Source organism: Strongyloides ratti, scaffold srae_scaffold0000012 (assembly GCF_001040885.1).
Source record: "Strongyloides ratti genome assembly S_ratti_ED321, scaffold srae_scaffold0000012".
NCBI lineage: Eukaryota > Metazoa > Nematoda > Chromadorea > Rhabditida > Strongyloididae > Strongyloides > Strongyloides ratti.
The window spans coordinates 7,465-26,045 of NW_020171530.1; the positions used below are offsets into that span (position 1 = coordinate 7,465).

The following is an 18,581-nucleotide window of genomic DNA, read 5'->3' on the forward strand; positions in this document are numbered from 1 at the left end:
TAACTAAGTATAAAAGTATAAATAAGATAAGAAAATAATCATTTAATTTCTTTCTATTTTATACAAAGCTATTAATATAAGCGAATTAATTTATTGTAATTATAACAGTTAGAATAATTGAGAAATTACTCAATTATAAAAGAAACTTTAGAAAAGTTTATAAAAACAAAATAGTAAGCAAAATAATAATTATAATAATCGCTATTTATATAGTTTGGCCAAAACATTTTTTTAATTTTAAAATTAAATAAATTATTTTATAATTTTTGGGATTTCAAAGTGTTCTTATTTTACTGATTCTTATTTTATTATAAAAATAAAACTAACTTTTCCAAAAAAAATAAAAATAAAATACAAAAAATATAGTATCCTTTGTTGACTGTAAATTTTTTTAAATATAGTTGAAAAATAAGTTTCGAATTAAAATATTGTATTTTACAAAAAAAATACCAAATTATTCTAAATGTTACAAAATCTAATTACTTATTTTATTTTCTTTCAGTTAAAAACACTTTTTTAAATATTAAAAAGTTATTTAATTTATAAATTTTAATTTATTTTTTTAAAAAACTAATATTTAATTAATAATTTTCATTAATTAATTTATTTTCCAAGATTGAGAATATAGTAATCCATGTTATTACCAATGTCAAAAATAACTTGAATTTTATATCATTAGTTCGCTAAGATATTTCAATAAAATATTAAGTTAGTTTAATTGCAATCAAAATTTAAACCAATTAAAGTTTATTGTTAACTGTTAATATTTTATATTAGACAATTTTTGACTAAATAAAAATGTTATTTTGAAATCAAATAGAAATAAAATTTTTACAAATGTTTTGTTTCACAGACTCAATGTCTTAAATTAAAAAAAAAATTTTAATTTTTTAAACTAACTAATAAAAAAATATAATTAATTAAAAAAATTTTTTTTAATTTTTTATTCATAAATCTGTTTGATATTATCAACAAATTATAAAATTAGAATTTTATTACATTTCAACCACAAAAAAGTAAAATCCCTGTTAACAAATCTTTTAATTTCATAACGGGTGATTAAATTTTAATAAAAAAAATTTTCAAAGGTTCTAAGTTTGATGTAATATTTAAAGAACCATATCAAATTATGGATGTATACCTTTATATAAATAACATATATAAAACCAAAGTACGAGAAAAAAAATTTTCAAGACAAATATATCACAAGTTAAACATTATTATAAAGATAATAGAATAAATATTAATGAACATATTAAAAATATAAATCACAAGGAAATGGATTCAGAAAATGATAATAAAATGAAAGAAACACTTAATAATAGTGAAGAAAATAAGGAAAATATAAAAATTCTTTAGCCTACAGCCAATTTCAATAATTTTAGTCAGAAAGTACCAAGAAAATATTGAATAATAAAGAGATATTTAAAAATAGCAAAATAATAAAAATGTAATGCCCTGGCATTAAGGCGGAGTAAGAAAAGCAAAGTATAAAAAGTAAAGAAGAGAAGAACTAAGTAATCATTCTCAGGAAAGCACAGAACATGACGATCTACTGCTAAATTAATATATATTCTCTTATTATTTATCTTTGTTATAATTATTTTTACTAATATTGCTGTTACAATAAATCTAATACCAATTTACATATAAACTTATTGTATTAGATGTAAGGATTCAGGTATTTAAACGAAACTTTCATACAACTAAGATACAAAAGCATTAAAAAAAAGGAAGAAAGAAAGACCTAAGAAACACATGGATAAATTTTTAAGAAAAATGTTAAATAATACTGCATATAAATTAAATGATACTCCGTGTGTTAAAAAAAAAATGGTATTTTTCTGTAAAATCCCCCAACCTTTTTCCGTTTTTTTGCACATTCAAAGATTACATGATAATTTGTAAAAATATTATGAATTTTATAAAAAAAATAAATTTTTAATGTCAATTTTTAAAATATTATTAATTAAAAGTAATGAAAATAAAGTATTTGATAATTGATTTTCTTATTGAAATATGAATGAAAAAAAGGTAATTGATATTTGAATTTTTTTAAAGAAAAATAAATAAAAATAAAATTTGAATTTTTTTGTAAAAAATAAAAAAAAAAATGTAAATGATATTTGATTTGTACCAAATAATTTCATAGACACAGTTAAATAATTTTTAGCTTCTTATCACTTTTTTTAATCTCTTTTCTATTATATTCTTTTTCATCATTCCTTTTTGTCAACTGCATAAATAATTTTATTTTAAAAACATTAAAATTCTTTTTTTTATAATTATTAATGTTAAAAAGCTTCTAGAAATTATCCCTGATGAAGAAAAATCAGTTGAATTTGTTCAAGACTATTTTAATACCAAAAGTAAAAAAATGTAAAAATGGGCATAAAATGTCTCTAAAAATTGCCGTAAAGAATGTGGAATAAAGATAAAAACATAATTTGAAGAAACCAAAATGCCTTGAGAAAAGCAATTTTATTTATCTTTTTTGGAGCCATCAACAGTTTTCTGTGGAATATATGAAGAAAAAGTTGGATTTGAATCCAAACACAACCGTTGATTGGAACAATTATTTAAAAGAAATTTACTTTTTTATAGAGAAAAAGGAAAGCAAAAAGATAGGAGAAAAAGGGTTTACAGTGGCAGTGGATGAAACCCTCTTTGTGCAGAGGAAGAATCATTGTGAAAGAATACTAGCGCAGCAAAAGTTTTTGGAGCAATTTACAAGAAAACAAAAAAGTGTTTTGTGGAACCTGTTGCAAATAGAGCTTCAGAAACACTGTTGAAAGTTTTGAAAAAAAAGTGTAGTACCAGAAACCTTCATAATTTCTGATATGTGGAAAAGATATTTACAAGTGATTTTAGATATGAGCATTTGAAGGTGAATCACAAGTATAATTTTGTCAATCCACTAACAAATACTTATACCCAGAACATTAAAGAAGTTTGGAGATCCGTGAAAGAAAGATCCAAAAAACAAAATAGAACACAGAAAAACACGTTAGAAGGCTACATGTATTAATTTACGTGGCGGAAAAAAAATAAAAATAATAAATTTTTATATGAAAAATTAAAATTTTTTTTAAGTTACAAAATAGGATTGATAAGAATCTCATCCCTTAAAATATGATTAAAAAAACAATTTTGAAAAAAGTTATGACTTTTTGAAATTGGTGGGAAAAAATCTTGAAAAGTACCAAAAAAAATTATTTTATAAGTGCAAAAAAAATTTTAAAGCATTTTTTTAAAATAAAATAAGTTTATTTTTTTTAAAAATTCTAATAAATGAAATACTATATTTTTGTTAAAAAAGAAAGAAAGATCGCCCCCGGGTGGGCTTGAACCACCAACCTTTCGGTTAACAGCCGAACGCGCTAACCGATTGCGCCACGGAGGCTCTGGTATGAAATATTTTTTTTTCAATTTTTCTTTATTTTATCAAATTATTAATGAAATAATATAAAATAAAAATGTTATTTAAGTTAAACTAAATACAATTGATAATAGAATTTTTTCAAACGAAGTAAAAAAATAAATTTTTATTTATAAAATTTTAAATAAAAAAATAACAAAAATTTTAAAAATTTTTATTTTTTTTAGCAATTATGTGTGCACAAAAAACCTATATGTCAAAGTTTTCTACATCAAATTCAATTTTGACGTAAAAATTTGACATATTAAAAAAAAATCGTAAATTTTATTATTTTTTAAGGGATATAATATATCAAATTTGCTAATTAATATATATAATACTTAAAAAATATATTTAATGTAAAACATTTTGACATATAGGTATGAACTTTATAAGTAAATTTGTAAAAATATATTTATTATCAAAAAAATATTTTTCAGTAAAAATTTTTTTAAATAAGAAATTTTTTTCTTTTTTCATATGCCATTCTAGCAGAAGCGTAGTATTGTAATCTTGGACCTCAAATTTTTTTTTCATCAACGTTGAACACTAATTAAAAAAAAACTAAAAACTTTATTTAAATTATTTGGTGGCTCCAATCTTGTACAACCAATCAAAAGAGCAGCTTCTAATTATATTTGTTCAATATTTTCTCCATACTTTCCATAAACAATATCTTCAATTAAAATTTGAAAAACATTATTGTCTTTTGTAACTGTTATTTTTAAAGATGATGAAGAAGGAATTTTATTTTTTTGTCCTATACCTTCTAAAAATTTTAAATATTTATTTTCTGGAACTAATTTATCTTTTTCTTCACTTTTTGATAATTGATCATAAAGACTCCAAATTTTTTGTCATTTCATTTTAACAGCTTTTTTATTTAAATTAAATTTTTTTTCAAAAGCTGTGAAAATATTTTTTTTAAAGTTACTTAATTTTTCTTTATCTCTAAAATAATTTTTAAATTCAGCAATTTCAAATTTTTTCCATTCATTTTCTTTTCTATTTGGATAGTTTTTTCCGTAATTTGTAACATTTGATTTCACCTGCTCCGAATCTAAAATGCCATTTTCAATTCCAAAAAATTTTTCAATTCCTTTTACATATGTAGCATATTTTCTTTTTTTATTTTCTAATAATTCATCAACTTCTAATTTATGATACAATTCATAGCAAATTCTTTTCATTTTTAATTTCTGTTGATATGTTGTTTTTTATTTTCAATAAAATGTTAATAAATTAAAAGCAATAAAAATTAAAAAAAACTTACTTTAATTATATCGTTCTTATCAGTAGAAATCATAAAATTTTTCAACTTTGTTTTTATTGCTTCAAAGAATATTTTTTCATCCAATAAACATTTTAAATCTAATTTTAATTATATTTAAAACACACTAAATTTGAAATTAGAACTTTTTTTAACATCTTCAACAACAATTTCATTTTCTTTATTACCGATTTCATTTTCTTTACTAACTGTCTCTTTTTCTGGCATATCGTTTAATTATAATAAAGCTAATTTTAACAAGTTGAACAACATTATTTTCTTCAACGTTCTCTGTATCTTAGTAAAATAACTGTTTTATTAAAACAAAATAAAGGATAAAAAATATACTAATAAAAAAAAACATTAAAAAATCATTTTTCAATTGAAACATAAAATAATAATTTTTAGAGAAATAAAAATTATGAAAGTTCTTAAAATGATGAAACAAAAAATATTTATACTAAATTCATTAAAATCAATTATCATGAAATTCAAAATGTATAATTTTATTGTCATTTTAATTTAAACAAAGAGATTAATTATCAAAAACATTTTTATTTTTAACATTATAAGTTTAATAAACAAATAAAATAAACTAAGTTTAAATTATTAAATAAAAAAAATACTTATAGATAACTTATTATAAATATTTATATTTACAAAAACGTTTTAAATGTTAAGTTAGTTATTTTAATTCTATCAATTTAATACAAACTTTTATTTTAAATTTTCAAAGTTAAGTAATGATATTTTAGAAATAGTATGAATAATGAATTAGATTTCAATATAAAAATGTAATGTTGTTATTTGTAAAAATTTTATTACTGTTTAATAATTAAAAAAATATAAGAATGTGCTAATTTATTGTATTTTAATAAATATTTTATCATTTAAAACTTTTATTTATAATATTCTTTTTTTTATTTAAAAAAATAAATATAAAAATTAAATTAATAATTATAAAGAATATTTATTTTTAAGTTAAAAAATGCACAGCGTTTTCTGTTCTGCTTGTTTTTCAATTCAGAATCTTAAAATAGTAGAAAAGTCTTGTTAAGTTCATTAATGCTTCACTTTCAAAATTACCATGGATAAAGACAATAAGAAAATGTAAATTTTTACTGTGTTGAAGAAGAATTTAGAAATTTTAATAGAAATAAACATAGGTATTTTTATTTAGTAAATTTTTTAATTTTTAACTTTTAATTTAGAATTGCTGCAACAAATACAATTAAAAATAAAGGACAAATGCAGCTTAAAAGTTATTATAATTATTGTCTTTTGAAGCATAAAAAAACAACAAGATTTGCTAAAGAAATAAACACCCGTATTGAAAATATTGAAATAAATCAGCCAATAATAAATGAAAAAAATTTTGAAGGAAATTTTGGGACAGATTTGTTAATAGAAAATGAAGATTTATTTCAAAAAGATTTTTGTGATTTTAATATAGAAAATGTTAATGAATAGAAAAAATATTTAATGCAAATTATTTGTGATTTTTTTAAAAAAGCACCAGAAACTGAAGCTTATTTTATAGATATTATATTATTGTTAAAAAAAGCCTTTAATCTAATAAAAAATAAATCTGTTTTAAATGCTAAATCAGCTCTTCTTAAAATTGATTTTAAAAATCTTATTAAAAAAGGAAAAGAAATGGTTGAAAGCATAAAAATAACTAATCATGATGAAATTTTAATAAGTAATGATGAAACAGAAGGAGATATAAAAAAAGAGATAAACAATTATTTTACTATATACCTACTGAAAAAACAATTCCACCACTAATAAAAAGATTAAAAATACCACAAATTGAAGAAATCAATGTCGTTCTTTATAGTGATGATATTCAATCAAATAACGGTTTTAAATAATATATAAGCACTGGCATTTTTTTGCATGTAGCATTCAAATTACATATTCCAAACAATCAGGACATTGCAAAATAATGCAGTAAATTAGAAAATATTCTTACTTTAGGAATTGTTTTGTCAGAAGTGGCAAAATTTTGTAAATATGATTGGCTTCTTGAGCAAATAAAAAAAATGTTATTTAAATTGGAAATAACACATATGAATAAAAAAATAAAATTTAAAATATTTTGTTTCTGTGGAGATCATTCTTTTTTACAAGATGTTTTCAATTTACCAAAAAGTTTCATAGGAGAAGGTGGTTCTTGTTGCAGAACATGTTTGATAGAAGGAAGAAACTTTAAAAATATTTTAAAATGTGAAGAAGCAAACAAAATTGATATACTTAGAAAAAAAAAATTTTCTTCTGCACTTGAATATCCTCTCAATGAATATAGTGATTCATTTCACGATATTTTGGAAGGAATTCTTGGAAATGTTTTTTTTGTAATTGTTCAAAAAATGACATTTTATGATAACAATTACCAACGACTTCCAAATGTAACAATGAATTGGAATCCAGTAAAAATTGAAATAAGAAAATTTAATAAAAAAGATAGAAGCCAAAAAATTTCTTCAATAATAACAGACAGATTTTTTTCAAGATACACTTTTCACGATAATATTGAAAAAAAAAAAATAATTTATCAGGAGCAAAGCAATTAGCTCTTGGAAGAGCTCTTCTTTATTTAATGACAGAAAATGAATATGCTTTTTTATTTGAAAATGTAAATAATGAAGTTTTAATTGCTTCAAAAAAATCACTTAGTAAGATATTAAAAATTTATTATATTATTAATACAAAAAATGATTTAACTGATAACAATTTAAAAAACTTTGAAATATTAATTAATAATTTTCTAAAGTATTCTTTTGAATATGTCGTTGATGAAGCAAAATGTTCAATGAAATTTTATTCATTGCTGCATTATCCAATTTATGCTAAAAGATATAGAAATTTTGTTGCAATTTCATGTATACGTTTTGAGTCTAAAAATAGAATAATTAAAAAACTTTATGCAATTTCAAATAACAAAAAGAATCCAGCATATACAGTAATTGGAAAAATAGGATTAATTTATTTAATTAATAATGAAATAAATAATACTGATTAATTAAATAAAAAAATATTATTTAGTTTATTCAAAGAAAAATTTTCAATTTGTTTCAAAAATAAATTTAAGTTGTTTTTTAATTTTATTACTATTCTTTTCTAATAAAATTATCTAAAAAATTTAAAAAAAATAATATTAAAAATTTTTATAAAAATTTGCTACATTAAAATAGTAAAAATTTATAAATGTTAACATTTAAAATGAAAAATTATTTATAAAAATAAAACTTTCTTGAAATTATTTTAAAAAAGATTGTTTAATGTAATCAGTGATAAAAAAAAGTTGAAAATAAAAGCATTTACACAAAAATTTAATTAAGTAACAGAAACATATTATAAATTATTAAAAAAAGTAAAAATATTAATAAATTAAGTAATTATAAGTTTGTTTTATTATTTTTATTTTAGTGCCTAAAACTACCCAAAAAAAAAACTTTTATGTAAATATTTGTAAGTTGCGATTTACATTGAGAGCGAATTGACGACGGTCAACAAAATTTGGTACTTTGTGGTTATAACTTTGTCATTTTCAAATACCCATAACTCCCTTCAAAAGTTTTCTTTTCTTTATAAAATTTTGAGAGATGAGATTTCTATCCGATCCCCTTTTGTAACTTAAAAAAAAAGTTAAAAAAAAACTTTATTTTTTACTTAAAAATTTATAATAAAAACGAATGTCTTTTAAAATGGACTCAAATTCTTTTTTTTTATTTTTTTGCCGTCATGTAAATTCATACATGTAGTCTTCTAACATGCTTTTCCGTGTTCCACAGTGTTTTTTGGACCTTTCTTTTACGGATCTCCAAACTCTTTCAATGTTCTGGGTATGAGCATTTGTTAGTGGGTCCACAAAGTTATATTTGTGATTCAGTTCCAAATGCTCATACCCAGAATCACTTACTTGAGAATAGCTTCTCCACATATCAGAAATAATGAGTGTTTCTGAAGCCACTGTTTTTTTCAAAAGTTTCATTAGCGTTTCTGAAGCTTTATTTGCAACTGGTTCTACAAAACACTCTTTTGTTTCCTTGCAAATTCTTCCAAAACACCATTGCTGCGGTAAGATTCTGCCACAATTATTTTTTCTTCGCGAAAAGATTGTTTCATCCACTGTTAACTTTTTTCCTCCTTCTTCTCCATATATAGGCAAACTTCTCTTAAATAACTGTTTTAATCAACAAATGTGCTTGCATTCAGACCCAATTATCTCTTCATATCTTCAACAGACGATTTTTTATGAGCCCAATAATAAATCAATGAGATTGCCTTTTGTAATGGCAATCTGGTTCTATCAAACCATGAATTTACACTTATTCTACTCACTTTGCAGCAACTTCTTAAATTACAACGCCATCTTATTGTATTCGTTAAATTTAGCCTCATAAAATGTCTATTTTCACATTTTCTTACCGTTGGAAGTAGATTATAATCTTTAAGATATTTTATTGCTTTTTCTTTATCAGAAATCTCTTTTGTAAGTGTAAAAATACTCAAAACTCTGGAAAAAAAGGAATTTTTATTGTTTATAAAAAAAATAATTATTTTTAATTCAAATCAGATATCAAACTTTATTTTATTTTAATAATTTTAAAAAATTATCATATAATATTTTAATATGGAAATAAAAAATAATTTTTATATGTTAATTTTATTAAATTAGTATATGGAGAGGTTCTAACCACAAAGTACCAAAATTTTTTAAAGAATAAATACCCTTAAATGTTTCCAATAAAATGAAAAAAGAAATAAAAAAAAAAAAAATTTATTTTTCATTTAAAAAATTATTAAAAATAATAATGTCCCTTAATATAGACTGGAATTCATTATCTTTATTTTTCTTCCTCCATGTAAATTCGTGCATGTACCCCTCCAACATGCTTCTGTCTGTCCCATTTTGTATTTTGGAGCTCTTTTTCACTGACCTCCAGACTCTTTCAATGTTCTGGATATGAGCATTCGTCAGTGGATCCACAAAATTATACTTTTAATTCACCTTTAAGTGCTCATACGCAGAAGCACTTACTTGGGAGTATCTCTTTCACATATCTAATATTATAAGAGTTTCTGAAGCCATCCTTCTCTTCAAAACTTCCATTAAAGTCTCTGAAGTCCTATATGCCACAGGCACCACGAAACATTCTTTGGTCTCTCTGCAGATTTCTCTAAAGCACCACTACTGTTTCAGCATTCTTCCGGTATAATTCTTCCGCCGCGCGAAGAAGGTTTTATCAACCTCCACAGTTAATCTCTTTCTTCCAATCTTATTTCCGTTTTTTTTCTTCATAAAAAGGCACACTTCTCTCAGAAGACTGTTCCAGTCTACAGTCGTACCTGGATCCAGCTCCAATTCTTTTTTCATTCTTTTCCCAGACAATTCTTTATTTGCCTAATAATATATGAACGATATTACCGTTTTTAGTGGCATTCTGGTTCCCTAAAACCATGTTCCGACCGGCACTCCAACCTGTTTTCTGCAGCCTCTAAGAAAACATCTCCATCTGATCACTGTGCTAACACAAAGCTTCATTTCATGGCTATTTTCGCATTCCTTTGTTTCAGGAATTAAACCAAGCTTTTGAAGATATCTTACAGCTGCAGTTTCATCTGGGATATCTTTATAAAGTTGATAAGCATTCATTTTTTACTAATTTACTAAAAAAAAAAAAAATTAGTAAATTTCTTCTAAAAATTGATAAAAAATGAATCTAATATCAAATAGCTCTTGTTTCTCTTGCTTTTTTGGTTGTTTATGCAAGAAATTTGTTAATTTACGTTTTTATCAGTAAAAAAAATTTTTTTTTAACTTATTTATATCAATATCACTTACCAATATATTAATTTATATGCAAAAAATATTTTTATTATCAATAAATTATATGAAATAAAAATTGGTGGGAACTAATCCAATAGTACCAAAATTTTTAAATTTAGTTAATTTTTGAATAAATTTTATGAAATTAAAAATTGTTGGGCAACTAATCCAATAGTACAAAAATTTTTTAAAAGATTCAGGGTGAAAAATGAGAAGTTTGAGAATGCGCAGCGTGAAGAAAAATTTCATTCTTTGATTAAAGGCTCTTGAAGCACGATTTTAAAATCTATTTTTTTACAGATGGTCAGAATAACATCTGAAGCTTTAGATGTTTCAAAATCTAGAGTTTCTAACCATTTGTAGCAAAATAGATACTCAAAAAAAAAAGGTCAAAGGTTATCGCCAAGGTTGAATATAAAGCAAACAATTCATCGTATTGATGTCTGTTTTTTTTAACTTTTGAAGGTAAAAATGACTCATTTTTTAAATGAAACATAACCTATGATAAGAATTAGATTCTAAGCAGCAATATTATCATTTATTTATAATAGTTTCATAAAAATTATGCCTTGAAATTACAATAAATCCCAAAACAAGAATATGGTAGTATTTTGATAGTTTATTGAGAAAATTGTGCACTAAGGATCTATGAAACCTAGTAAAACTTGTTGAAACTATAAATACTAAATCCAATTGTGCACAATTAAAAAAGTTTTAATAAAAATAGCTATAGGGAAAATCTTTTTAGCAAAAAAAAACAGCTAATTGATTTTTACAAAAAATTCTTACTTATAGATTTTGGAAACCATGCTCCAAAAACTTAAGGATTTGAAATATAAAAATTCCTCTTTTACCCAAAATATACCCCTGACCTTGATCTCACATACCCTTATTTTTTTTAAAATTTGAATCATTCCTAAAGAAGAAATTCTTCAAAAAAGATAGCCCTTAAAATCTGCTCTTGAAGATTCTATCGCTTATAGTTTTTTCAAGTTTTTATTCTAAACGTTTAAAAATCGAACTACCCATTAGAAGACAATGTGGTGAATATAATGATTGTAATTAGAAGAAAAAATATTAATATTCCACTGAGCTACACGCATTTAGAAATTTAACAAAAAAGGACAATATTTCATGTGGGACAATCCAATATATTTTGAAACTTTAAGCCCTCCAGGGGGCTCGAACCCCTGACCGTTAGATTAAAAGTCTAACGCTCTACCAACTGAGCTAGGAAGGCTACAGTGTTCTAATGCACATAAATTTCCACGAAAATTCTTCTATTTAACTTTTAAACTTTATTTTAAAATGAATTACAATTTTTAGACAATTCTTGATAGCAATCTAAATAGTAAAAATAAAAATTTATATTTATTTAATTTTGTTTCATTGATGTTCATATAGCAAAATAATTAGACCAATTAAATTCAAAAATAAGAAATAATTTTTTTCTTTATAATACAAATATTTTTAAAAAAATTATAATTTTTTACTGTTAAGAATATTATTATTAACAGCAAAAGATTTGTTTTCTTGAGAAGAAACTTTTTTTACAAAACTTATTTTTCTTATTGAAAAAGTGAAAACATTAAAAATTCTTATTCTTAAATTTTCTTCTTTTTTTTAAATTTAATAATTTTACATTAGACAAAAATTTTATTATTTCTTTTTAATTTTTTTTTACGCTTTTTAAATAATAAAAACATTTTAATATTTAAAGAGTAACTTATTGTGAAACTCTTTTTTGCGACAACCAAATTAAGAGCCTAGTGCTCTACAGATTGGGTTAATGAAGCTGAAGATTTGAAAATCATTTTTCCTTATTTTCTTTTCTATTATTATGATTCAATTATTTGCATAACCTCAAGAAGTTGTAATTGAAAAAGAAATTTTTAATTTTTAAAATTTCTAATGTTTACTTTTGTCAAAATATCTATCAAACTAAATACAAATAATTGTTAAATAAAAAAAATTCGGATAAAAAAAATATATTACTATATACAAAAATATTTTTATATCTAAAAAATTGCATAACTTTTTATAAGTATTATTTTTTTATAAAAATTTTAAAAAAGATCATCTTGTAGCTTTGAAGTTATTTTTTTAAAAGATTTTTTTCAAAAGTGGTATAAAGATAAAAATTTAAAATTAATTCAAAACAGAATTTTAATATAGTTATTTTTAAAATGTTATTAATAATTATAATTATCAATTTTTTTTTTAAATTGTCTGTTAGAATCGAAACCTGAATAATTTAAAAATTTTTATTATTAAAAGAAAACTAAAAAGTTATTTACATATTTTTTTCTAAAAATATTAACTTACTAAAAATAAATTATAATATTAAAAATTACTCATTAAATTGTAAAAAATTTTTTTTTCAATAAAATTTAAGAATTAAAATGGTTAGTAAAAAGAAAATTTATTTTTAAAGCTTTTTTGATAAAGATAAAAAATTATTTTTTTAAAAGTTATAAATTGATATTATAAATTTAATTTGTGCAATAATATTCTTATATAATTTATAATAAAAAGTTTTTTTTAAATATAACTGTATATCTCAAATTTTATTTTTTTTCTTATTAATTTTTTTACTTTTAAAAAACTTTTTAAAAAAAAATTATCATTTGTTGTTTTTACATCTTATTTATTAGAACTCTACAAAAAATTAGTAATCAATTTAATTTTATCAATAATAATTAGAATGGAAATTAATACTTTTATGGAAGTTGCTGTTCTACACTTTCTGTCATCAACAGTAACACAGATGTAAAATAAAAATAGTTATCTAAAATAAATAAACTTTTAAGATGTAAAACTTTATTAATAATCTTTTATAAAGTTTTTTTTTTGTTTAAAACAGACATCTTTTTTTGACAATTTATTTGTATGTTATTAGTATTTTTATTAAAATATTAGAAATAATAGATATATTTAATTTTTGGATATTTAATGGAAATAAAATCGTTTGAATCTCATAGTTTGGGTGCCCGAGTGCACTCACAACCCGATGAACATTTTTTTTCCACTGTTTACCAATTAGACGTTAATTTTTCTGACAATGTGCATTATTTATTTTTCTTAACACATATTTTTTACAAAAACATTTTTGATATAAAATAATATGCCATTTGAACGTTGATAATAAAACTTTCTAAAAATCTATTAAAGTAAAAATATTTTTTATTAAAAATAAAATTAAATAAATAAAAAAAATTTAATAGAAATGAATTATATATTTAAACTGCTTTTAATTTTCTTATAAATCTGTACAGATTTATCATGGTACTTCAATTTTGGTCCAAGAAATTTTGATTTATCTGCATTGTAAAAAAGGTCAAATAGAGGCATTATTTTTGTAAACGACAAACAACTTTCTGCTCTTGTTACAGATGAAAGTAGCATAAGCTTGTACAATGCTTTTTTAAGACACGTATATTCATTATATTTATTTTCCTTGAAATATAGATAAAACAATCCTTCTCTTTTTACCATAATAATCTTCTTTTTGCTCACTTCATCAATTGAAATTTTTTCTGTCAAAACCATATTCTTCAAACCAAGATCTAACAGCATATTAATATCATTTAAATTTTCGCAAAGTGTAATGGTATTTTCTTTTTAAATTTTTGTTGGTAATATTTAAATACCATATCAAATATTTCTCTTATTTTTTCTTTTCTAATGTTGCATTTGATTGAAAAATCTTTTTCTAAATTTTTATCAATTTTTTTAATATTTTCTTTAATTTCAATAAATTTTTCAAGATCATCGAAAGAATATTTGATTCATTGACAAGTAGAATACTTTTCTGCTATTCTCTTACAAGCTTTTTTACTAGTTTTGCATAACCCTTAATTGATGATGTTGAACAAATTTTCTACTCTTTCCAAGAAGCAAAATTTCTATTATGTTGATAATTATCTTGCACTTATTTAATTTTCTGTCGACTATTTCATCTATTTGAAGATCGAAAAATAATTTTGCTAATAATGTCTTAAAATTTTTAATTGAAGCTTCACTAACTTCTTCGTTACAACATTCTTCAATTAAAATGTTAGTATCTTGTTCCACAAAAGTTGTTTTCAATTTACTTTTTATAATATCGTATAATGGATTAAAATACATAACCCGTGTTGAATTTTCTTTCTCTCCTCCAATATTTTCAATTGCAGATTGTTGAAAAAATTTTATTTTCTCTTTCATCTAATACTTTATTATTTTTTTTCAATAAAAGTATTAAACTTACTTTATAAATTTTTTTGTTTATTTATAATAGATTTAATTAATAATATAATAATAATAGCAAAAAAAAACTTTATTTAAAATTTAAAAAATAGTAGTATCAATAGAAAAAGTACTTTAATTTTACAATATAATACTATATAACTTTTATAACTTTTTTACAAAGTTCCAATAAAAAGATTGTTAACAATACATGTTGTATTTTCTTTTTTCTTTTGAAGTTTCACTATAGAATTTAAAACAAAAATGTATACATAATCAACCAAAGAATACACAAAATAAAAGCATCCTTAAAGTGATAATTTTATACATTTTTATACATAAAATTTTAAATATTTTAAATATATAAATTAAGTGTAATTGAAATTTGAACATAAATTTTGTATTATCGTTTTTAATATATTATCAGATTTATTTTTTAAAACCTAAAAAACATTTTTTTAAATCTATTATGATTATATACAATTTTTATATTTATTATTCTTACATATTAAAAATAATTATAGATTTATTTAATTTGTAATAAAATCAACATGCAACTTAGATGTCCAAAGTGTTTCAATCATAATAATCCGGAAAATAGTTTAAAAATTCCAATTTCTAATTTTGAATCACATTTTTCATTATATCATTATGTTGAATGTAAATATGATAAAAAAAATATATATGTGTTGAAGATTCATGTATAAAACAAAAAGGAGATAGGTAAAAAAAAATGTTTTTTCAATAAACTGTTTATTCTTTAGATTTTGTAAATCATTCTCAACTGAAATCAATGCTATTTCTTATAAAAGACATTTGATAAGAAAACATTTTCAAAAACCACCAAATATTGGAAATAATAGTTCATTTCAACTTCAAAATTCTACAAATTCAATTAGATCTATGGAAATTGATACTACAAAACTTGAAATATCTTTTATTTCATAAATAAAAAATTATCAAGATTTTCTTTCAACTAATAGTAAAAATGATTTATGGCAATTTAAAGAAGAATTAGATTTATTTGAAGAACTATTTTTAATGGAAAATGATGAATTAATGCCCTTAACAATTACAGAATGGGAAATTTATTATAAAAAATTGATATTTTAATTTTTTGATAACTGTCCAGGAACAGAAAAGAATTTTGAACAATTGAAGCATTTTTTAACGGATACAATAGCACCGTTGAAATCACAAGAAACTATTAATGCTAAATGCGGTTTGTTAGAAATATCCTGTGAAAATATAATAAAAGATGATAAGAAATCGATACAAAACTTAGACATTACTGATGAGAATGAAATTATTGTGCCAAAAGATGATATAAATAATGAATCTATAAGAAAAGACAGAAAATTTTTTTACTAATTGCCATTAAAAGAATCAGCACCATTATTAATGAAAAAACTTCAAATTCCACCTGTTGAAAAATTGAAAATAATTTTATATGCTGATGACATACGATCAAATAATCCTTTAAGTTCTTATCGTGCTACAGAATCATTTTTACATGTTTCATATAAAATTCATTTGCTAAAAAATACTGAAGTTGCTAAATTAACTTCAAAAGTTAAAAATATACAAACTATTAGAGTAATAAAGTCAGAAGTTACAAAAACAACAAAATACAATAAATTATTAAGATTTTTAATTGATAAAATTGAAGACCTTCAAATTAAATACAAAAAAAAATTGTAAAATTTGAATTTATGGCATTAACTAGTGATTATGTTTTCCTTCAAGATGTTTATCATTTACCAAAATCATTCAATGGAAATAGTGACTCATGTTGTATAACATGTTTAATAGAAAATCGTCATTTTCATTTGTTCAAAAAATGTGAAAATGTCAACAAGGAAGATGTGTTGCGATACAATCAATTTGAAGGAAGTGTAAAATATCCACTGAATGAATACTCTGATCCTATCCATGATTTACTTGAAAGAATTTTAGAAGATTGTATTTATAGAACATGCTAGAAAATAGTTTTTTACGACAAGAAATTTTAAAAAAAGCATATTGAAACTTTCATAAATTGGAAAAAAGTTGAAAAAGAAACAAGAATTATCAATAAATCTGATATAAAATTCAAAATATTTTAACAGTCATTAAAGATGGATATTTTGCTTTAAAACTATCATTTAAGAATCTCCAAAAAAAGATTCTTTCTTCCTTACAGGGTCAGAACAGTTATCATTTAAAAGGGCTTTATGGAAACTTTGGAGTAGTCAAAAAGGTTTAGAAATTTTAGCTGAAGCAGATACAAAAATTTTCTTAAACGCAAAAGAATAATTAGAAAAAATTCTTAATATTTGTCAATTAACGTTTATGAAAAAAAATTTTTCTGATAATGATATTGCAATTTTAGAAAAAGAAATTAATTGTTTTCAAAATCTCTATTATAATTTGATGCATTCAGAAACAAAAGATACAATGAAATTACACTCAATATTACATTACCCACTTTTTGCAAAGAATTACCGATCATTATGGGTAATTAATTGTATCCGATTTGAATCAAGTAATAGACGGATAAAAAAATTACATTCAATTAGCAATAATAAAACAAATCCATCATTTATAATCATGGGAAAACTTGGTATAACATATTTAACAAGCGCGTATTTCGCACACGCTTGCTCGCAAAGCTGTACTTTGTAAGATATATAATTTTAATTACACCAATAAATTAAAATTTTGTAAAAAAATTCAAATAACTTTTAAATATTTTTAAACAAATTTGTTACACTTTTTAAAAGAATATGTATAGCAACGTTATCATTTTATTTAATTATTTATGTTTTTGCAATGAAACTAAAAATTTTTCTTATATATAAAATAGTATAAATATTAGAAATTTTTGATATAAAAAATTAAAATAAATTTAGAAATAAAAAAATGCGCCTTTTCTAATTTAACTTGCGGTTTCACTCACACTTTTGAAGTGATGAGGTAAATTGAATTTAAAGTTATAACAATTTTAAAGAAAAAAATTTTTTAAAAATGATTAAAACACTTTTCTTGAGAAAATCGAGTAATTTTTTTAATATGAGACAAACATTTTTGCAATGTCCCAATATTTTATGCTTAAATTATGTACCTAGGTGAAGTATAACCTGAGGTAAAATTTAGCCTCATAGCTCTGTCGTACGAAGCGCTAGAGCTATTTGTTTGCAGGTATACATTTTTAGTTTTCCAAGTGTATCTCATTGATATGCCTATAAAATATGACTTTATATACCTCATTTTTCATGATCTTTTCAACTAGATACATAGATTTTAAAAATGTTTTAATATAAAAAAATTATTGTCTGAAAGTCATCAGAATTGAAGACCTTCAATCTTGAAAATATCAAAAATGAATTCAGCGTCTTTGATAACCCCTAGATACACTTTCACCATATTTGGATTTCATGGAGAAAAAAGTTATTTAGAAAAAAGTTTTTAAAAACAACACTTTTATATGCTTAATTTTTATAAAAAAAAATTTTTAGCATTGTATTTTAAGTTTTTATAACTTTTTTTTATAATTTTAATGTTTTTGACATTTTGCAGTATTTTTTTAACATCCTCAATGTTATATTACTCCCACATATCAAACTCTTTGGCTTTGAATCCAACGTCTGCTGTTACTCTTTTGTTTTCTATTTTATTAGCTTTTAAAGTTTCTAAAATTTTGGAATGTGGTATTATATAGAATCCTCTATATTTGAATAAGCTTAAAAAAATCAGTTGGTGTTAAAACATAATTTTTTAAGTTATGTGGAATTTTTTTACTTCAATTAATGCTAAGTTTCTCTTATTTTTTTGCATTAATAAGTTTTTTT

The 18,581-nt window shown here is 21.8% G+C and overlaps 8 protein-coding genes across 8 annotated transcripts; 5 read left to right on the forward strand and 3 right to left on the reverse strand.

Moving 5' to 3' along the window:
* Positions 1-4,275: 4,275 nt before the first annotated feature.
* On the reverse strand, positions 4,276-4,608 carry SRAE_0000070300 (Hypothetical protein; the record flags this gene model as incomplete). Its single annotated transcript, XM_024646632.1, has 1 exon — positions 4,276-4,608. The coding sequence occupies one exon, from the start codon at positions 4,606-4,608 to the stop codon at positions 4,276-4,278; it is 333 nt and encodes a 110-aa protein (XP_024500794.1).
* An 842-nt stretch (positions 4,609-5,450) lies between these two features.
* Positions 5,451-6,158, forward strand: SRAE_0000070400 (Hypothetical protein; the record flags this gene model as incomplete). The annotated part of the gene is made up of 3 exons (XM_024646633.1): positions 5,451-5,482; positions 5,831-5,854; positions 5,900-6,158. 3 exons carry the CDS (start codon positions 5,451-5,453, stop codon positions 6,156-6,158), a joined length of 315 nt encoding a protein of 104 aa, XP_024500795.1.
* A 12-nt stretch (positions 6,159-6,170) lies between these two features.
* SRAE_0000070500 (Hypothetical protein) lies at positions 6,171-7,713 on the forward strand (the record flags this gene model as incomplete). The annotated part of the gene is made up of 3 exons (XM_024646634.1): positions 6,171-6,390; positions 6,669-7,120; positions 7,258-7,713. The coding sequence occupies 3 exons, from the start codon at positions 6,171-6,173 to the stop codon at positions 7,711-7,713; spliced, it is 1,128 nt and encodes a 375-aa protein (XP_024500796.1).
* A 720-nt stretch (positions 7,714-8,433) lies between these two features.
* Positions 8,434-10,350, reverse strand: SRAE_0000070600 (Transposase, ISXO2-like domain-containing protein; the record flags this gene model as incomplete). The annotated part of the gene is made up of 3 exons (XM_024646635.1): positions 8,434-8,868; positions 10,009-10,098; positions 10,165-10,350. 3 exons carry the CDS (start codon positions 10,348-10,350, stop codon positions 8,434-8,436), a joined length of 711 nt encoding a protein of 236 aa, XP_024500797.1.
* A 4,011-nt stretch (positions 10,351-14,361) lies between these two features.
* Positions 14,362-14,730, reverse strand: SRAE_0000070700 (Hypothetical protein; the record flags this gene model as incomplete). The annotated part of the gene is made up of 1 exon (XM_024646636.1): positions 14,362-14,730. One exon carries the CDS (start codon positions 14,728-14,730, stop codon positions 14,362-14,364), a length of 369 nt encoding a protein of 122 aa, XP_024500798.1.
* A 572-nt stretch (positions 14,731-15,302) lies between these two features.
* Positions 15,303-16,122, forward strand: SRAE_0000070800 (Hypothetical protein; the record flags this gene model as incomplete). Its single annotated transcript, XM_024646637.1, has 2 exons — positions 15,303-15,404; positions 15,895-16,122. 2 exons carry the CDS (start codon positions 15,303-15,305, stop codon positions 16,120-16,122), a joined length of 330 nt encoding a protein of 109 aa, XP_024500799.1.
* Positions 16,123-16,152: 30 nt separating this feature from the next.
* Positions 16,153-16,452, forward strand: SRAE_0000070900 (Hypothetical protein; the record flags this gene model as incomplete). Its single annotated transcript, XM_024646638.1, has 1 exon — positions 16,153-16,452. One exon carries the CDS (start codon positions 16,153-16,155, stop codon positions 16,450-16,452), a length of 300 nt encoding a protein of 99 aa, XP_024500800.1.
* Positions 16,453-16,463: 11 nt separating this feature from the next.
* Positions 16,464-16,733, forward strand: SRAE_0000071000 (Hypothetical protein; the record flags this gene model as incomplete). Its single annotated transcript, XM_024646639.1, has 1 exon — positions 16,464-16,733. One exon carries the CDS (start codon positions 16,464-16,466, stop codon positions 16,731-16,733), a length of 270 nt encoding a protein of 89 aa, XP_024500801.1.
* Positions 16,734-18,581: the final 1,848 nt, after the last annotated feature.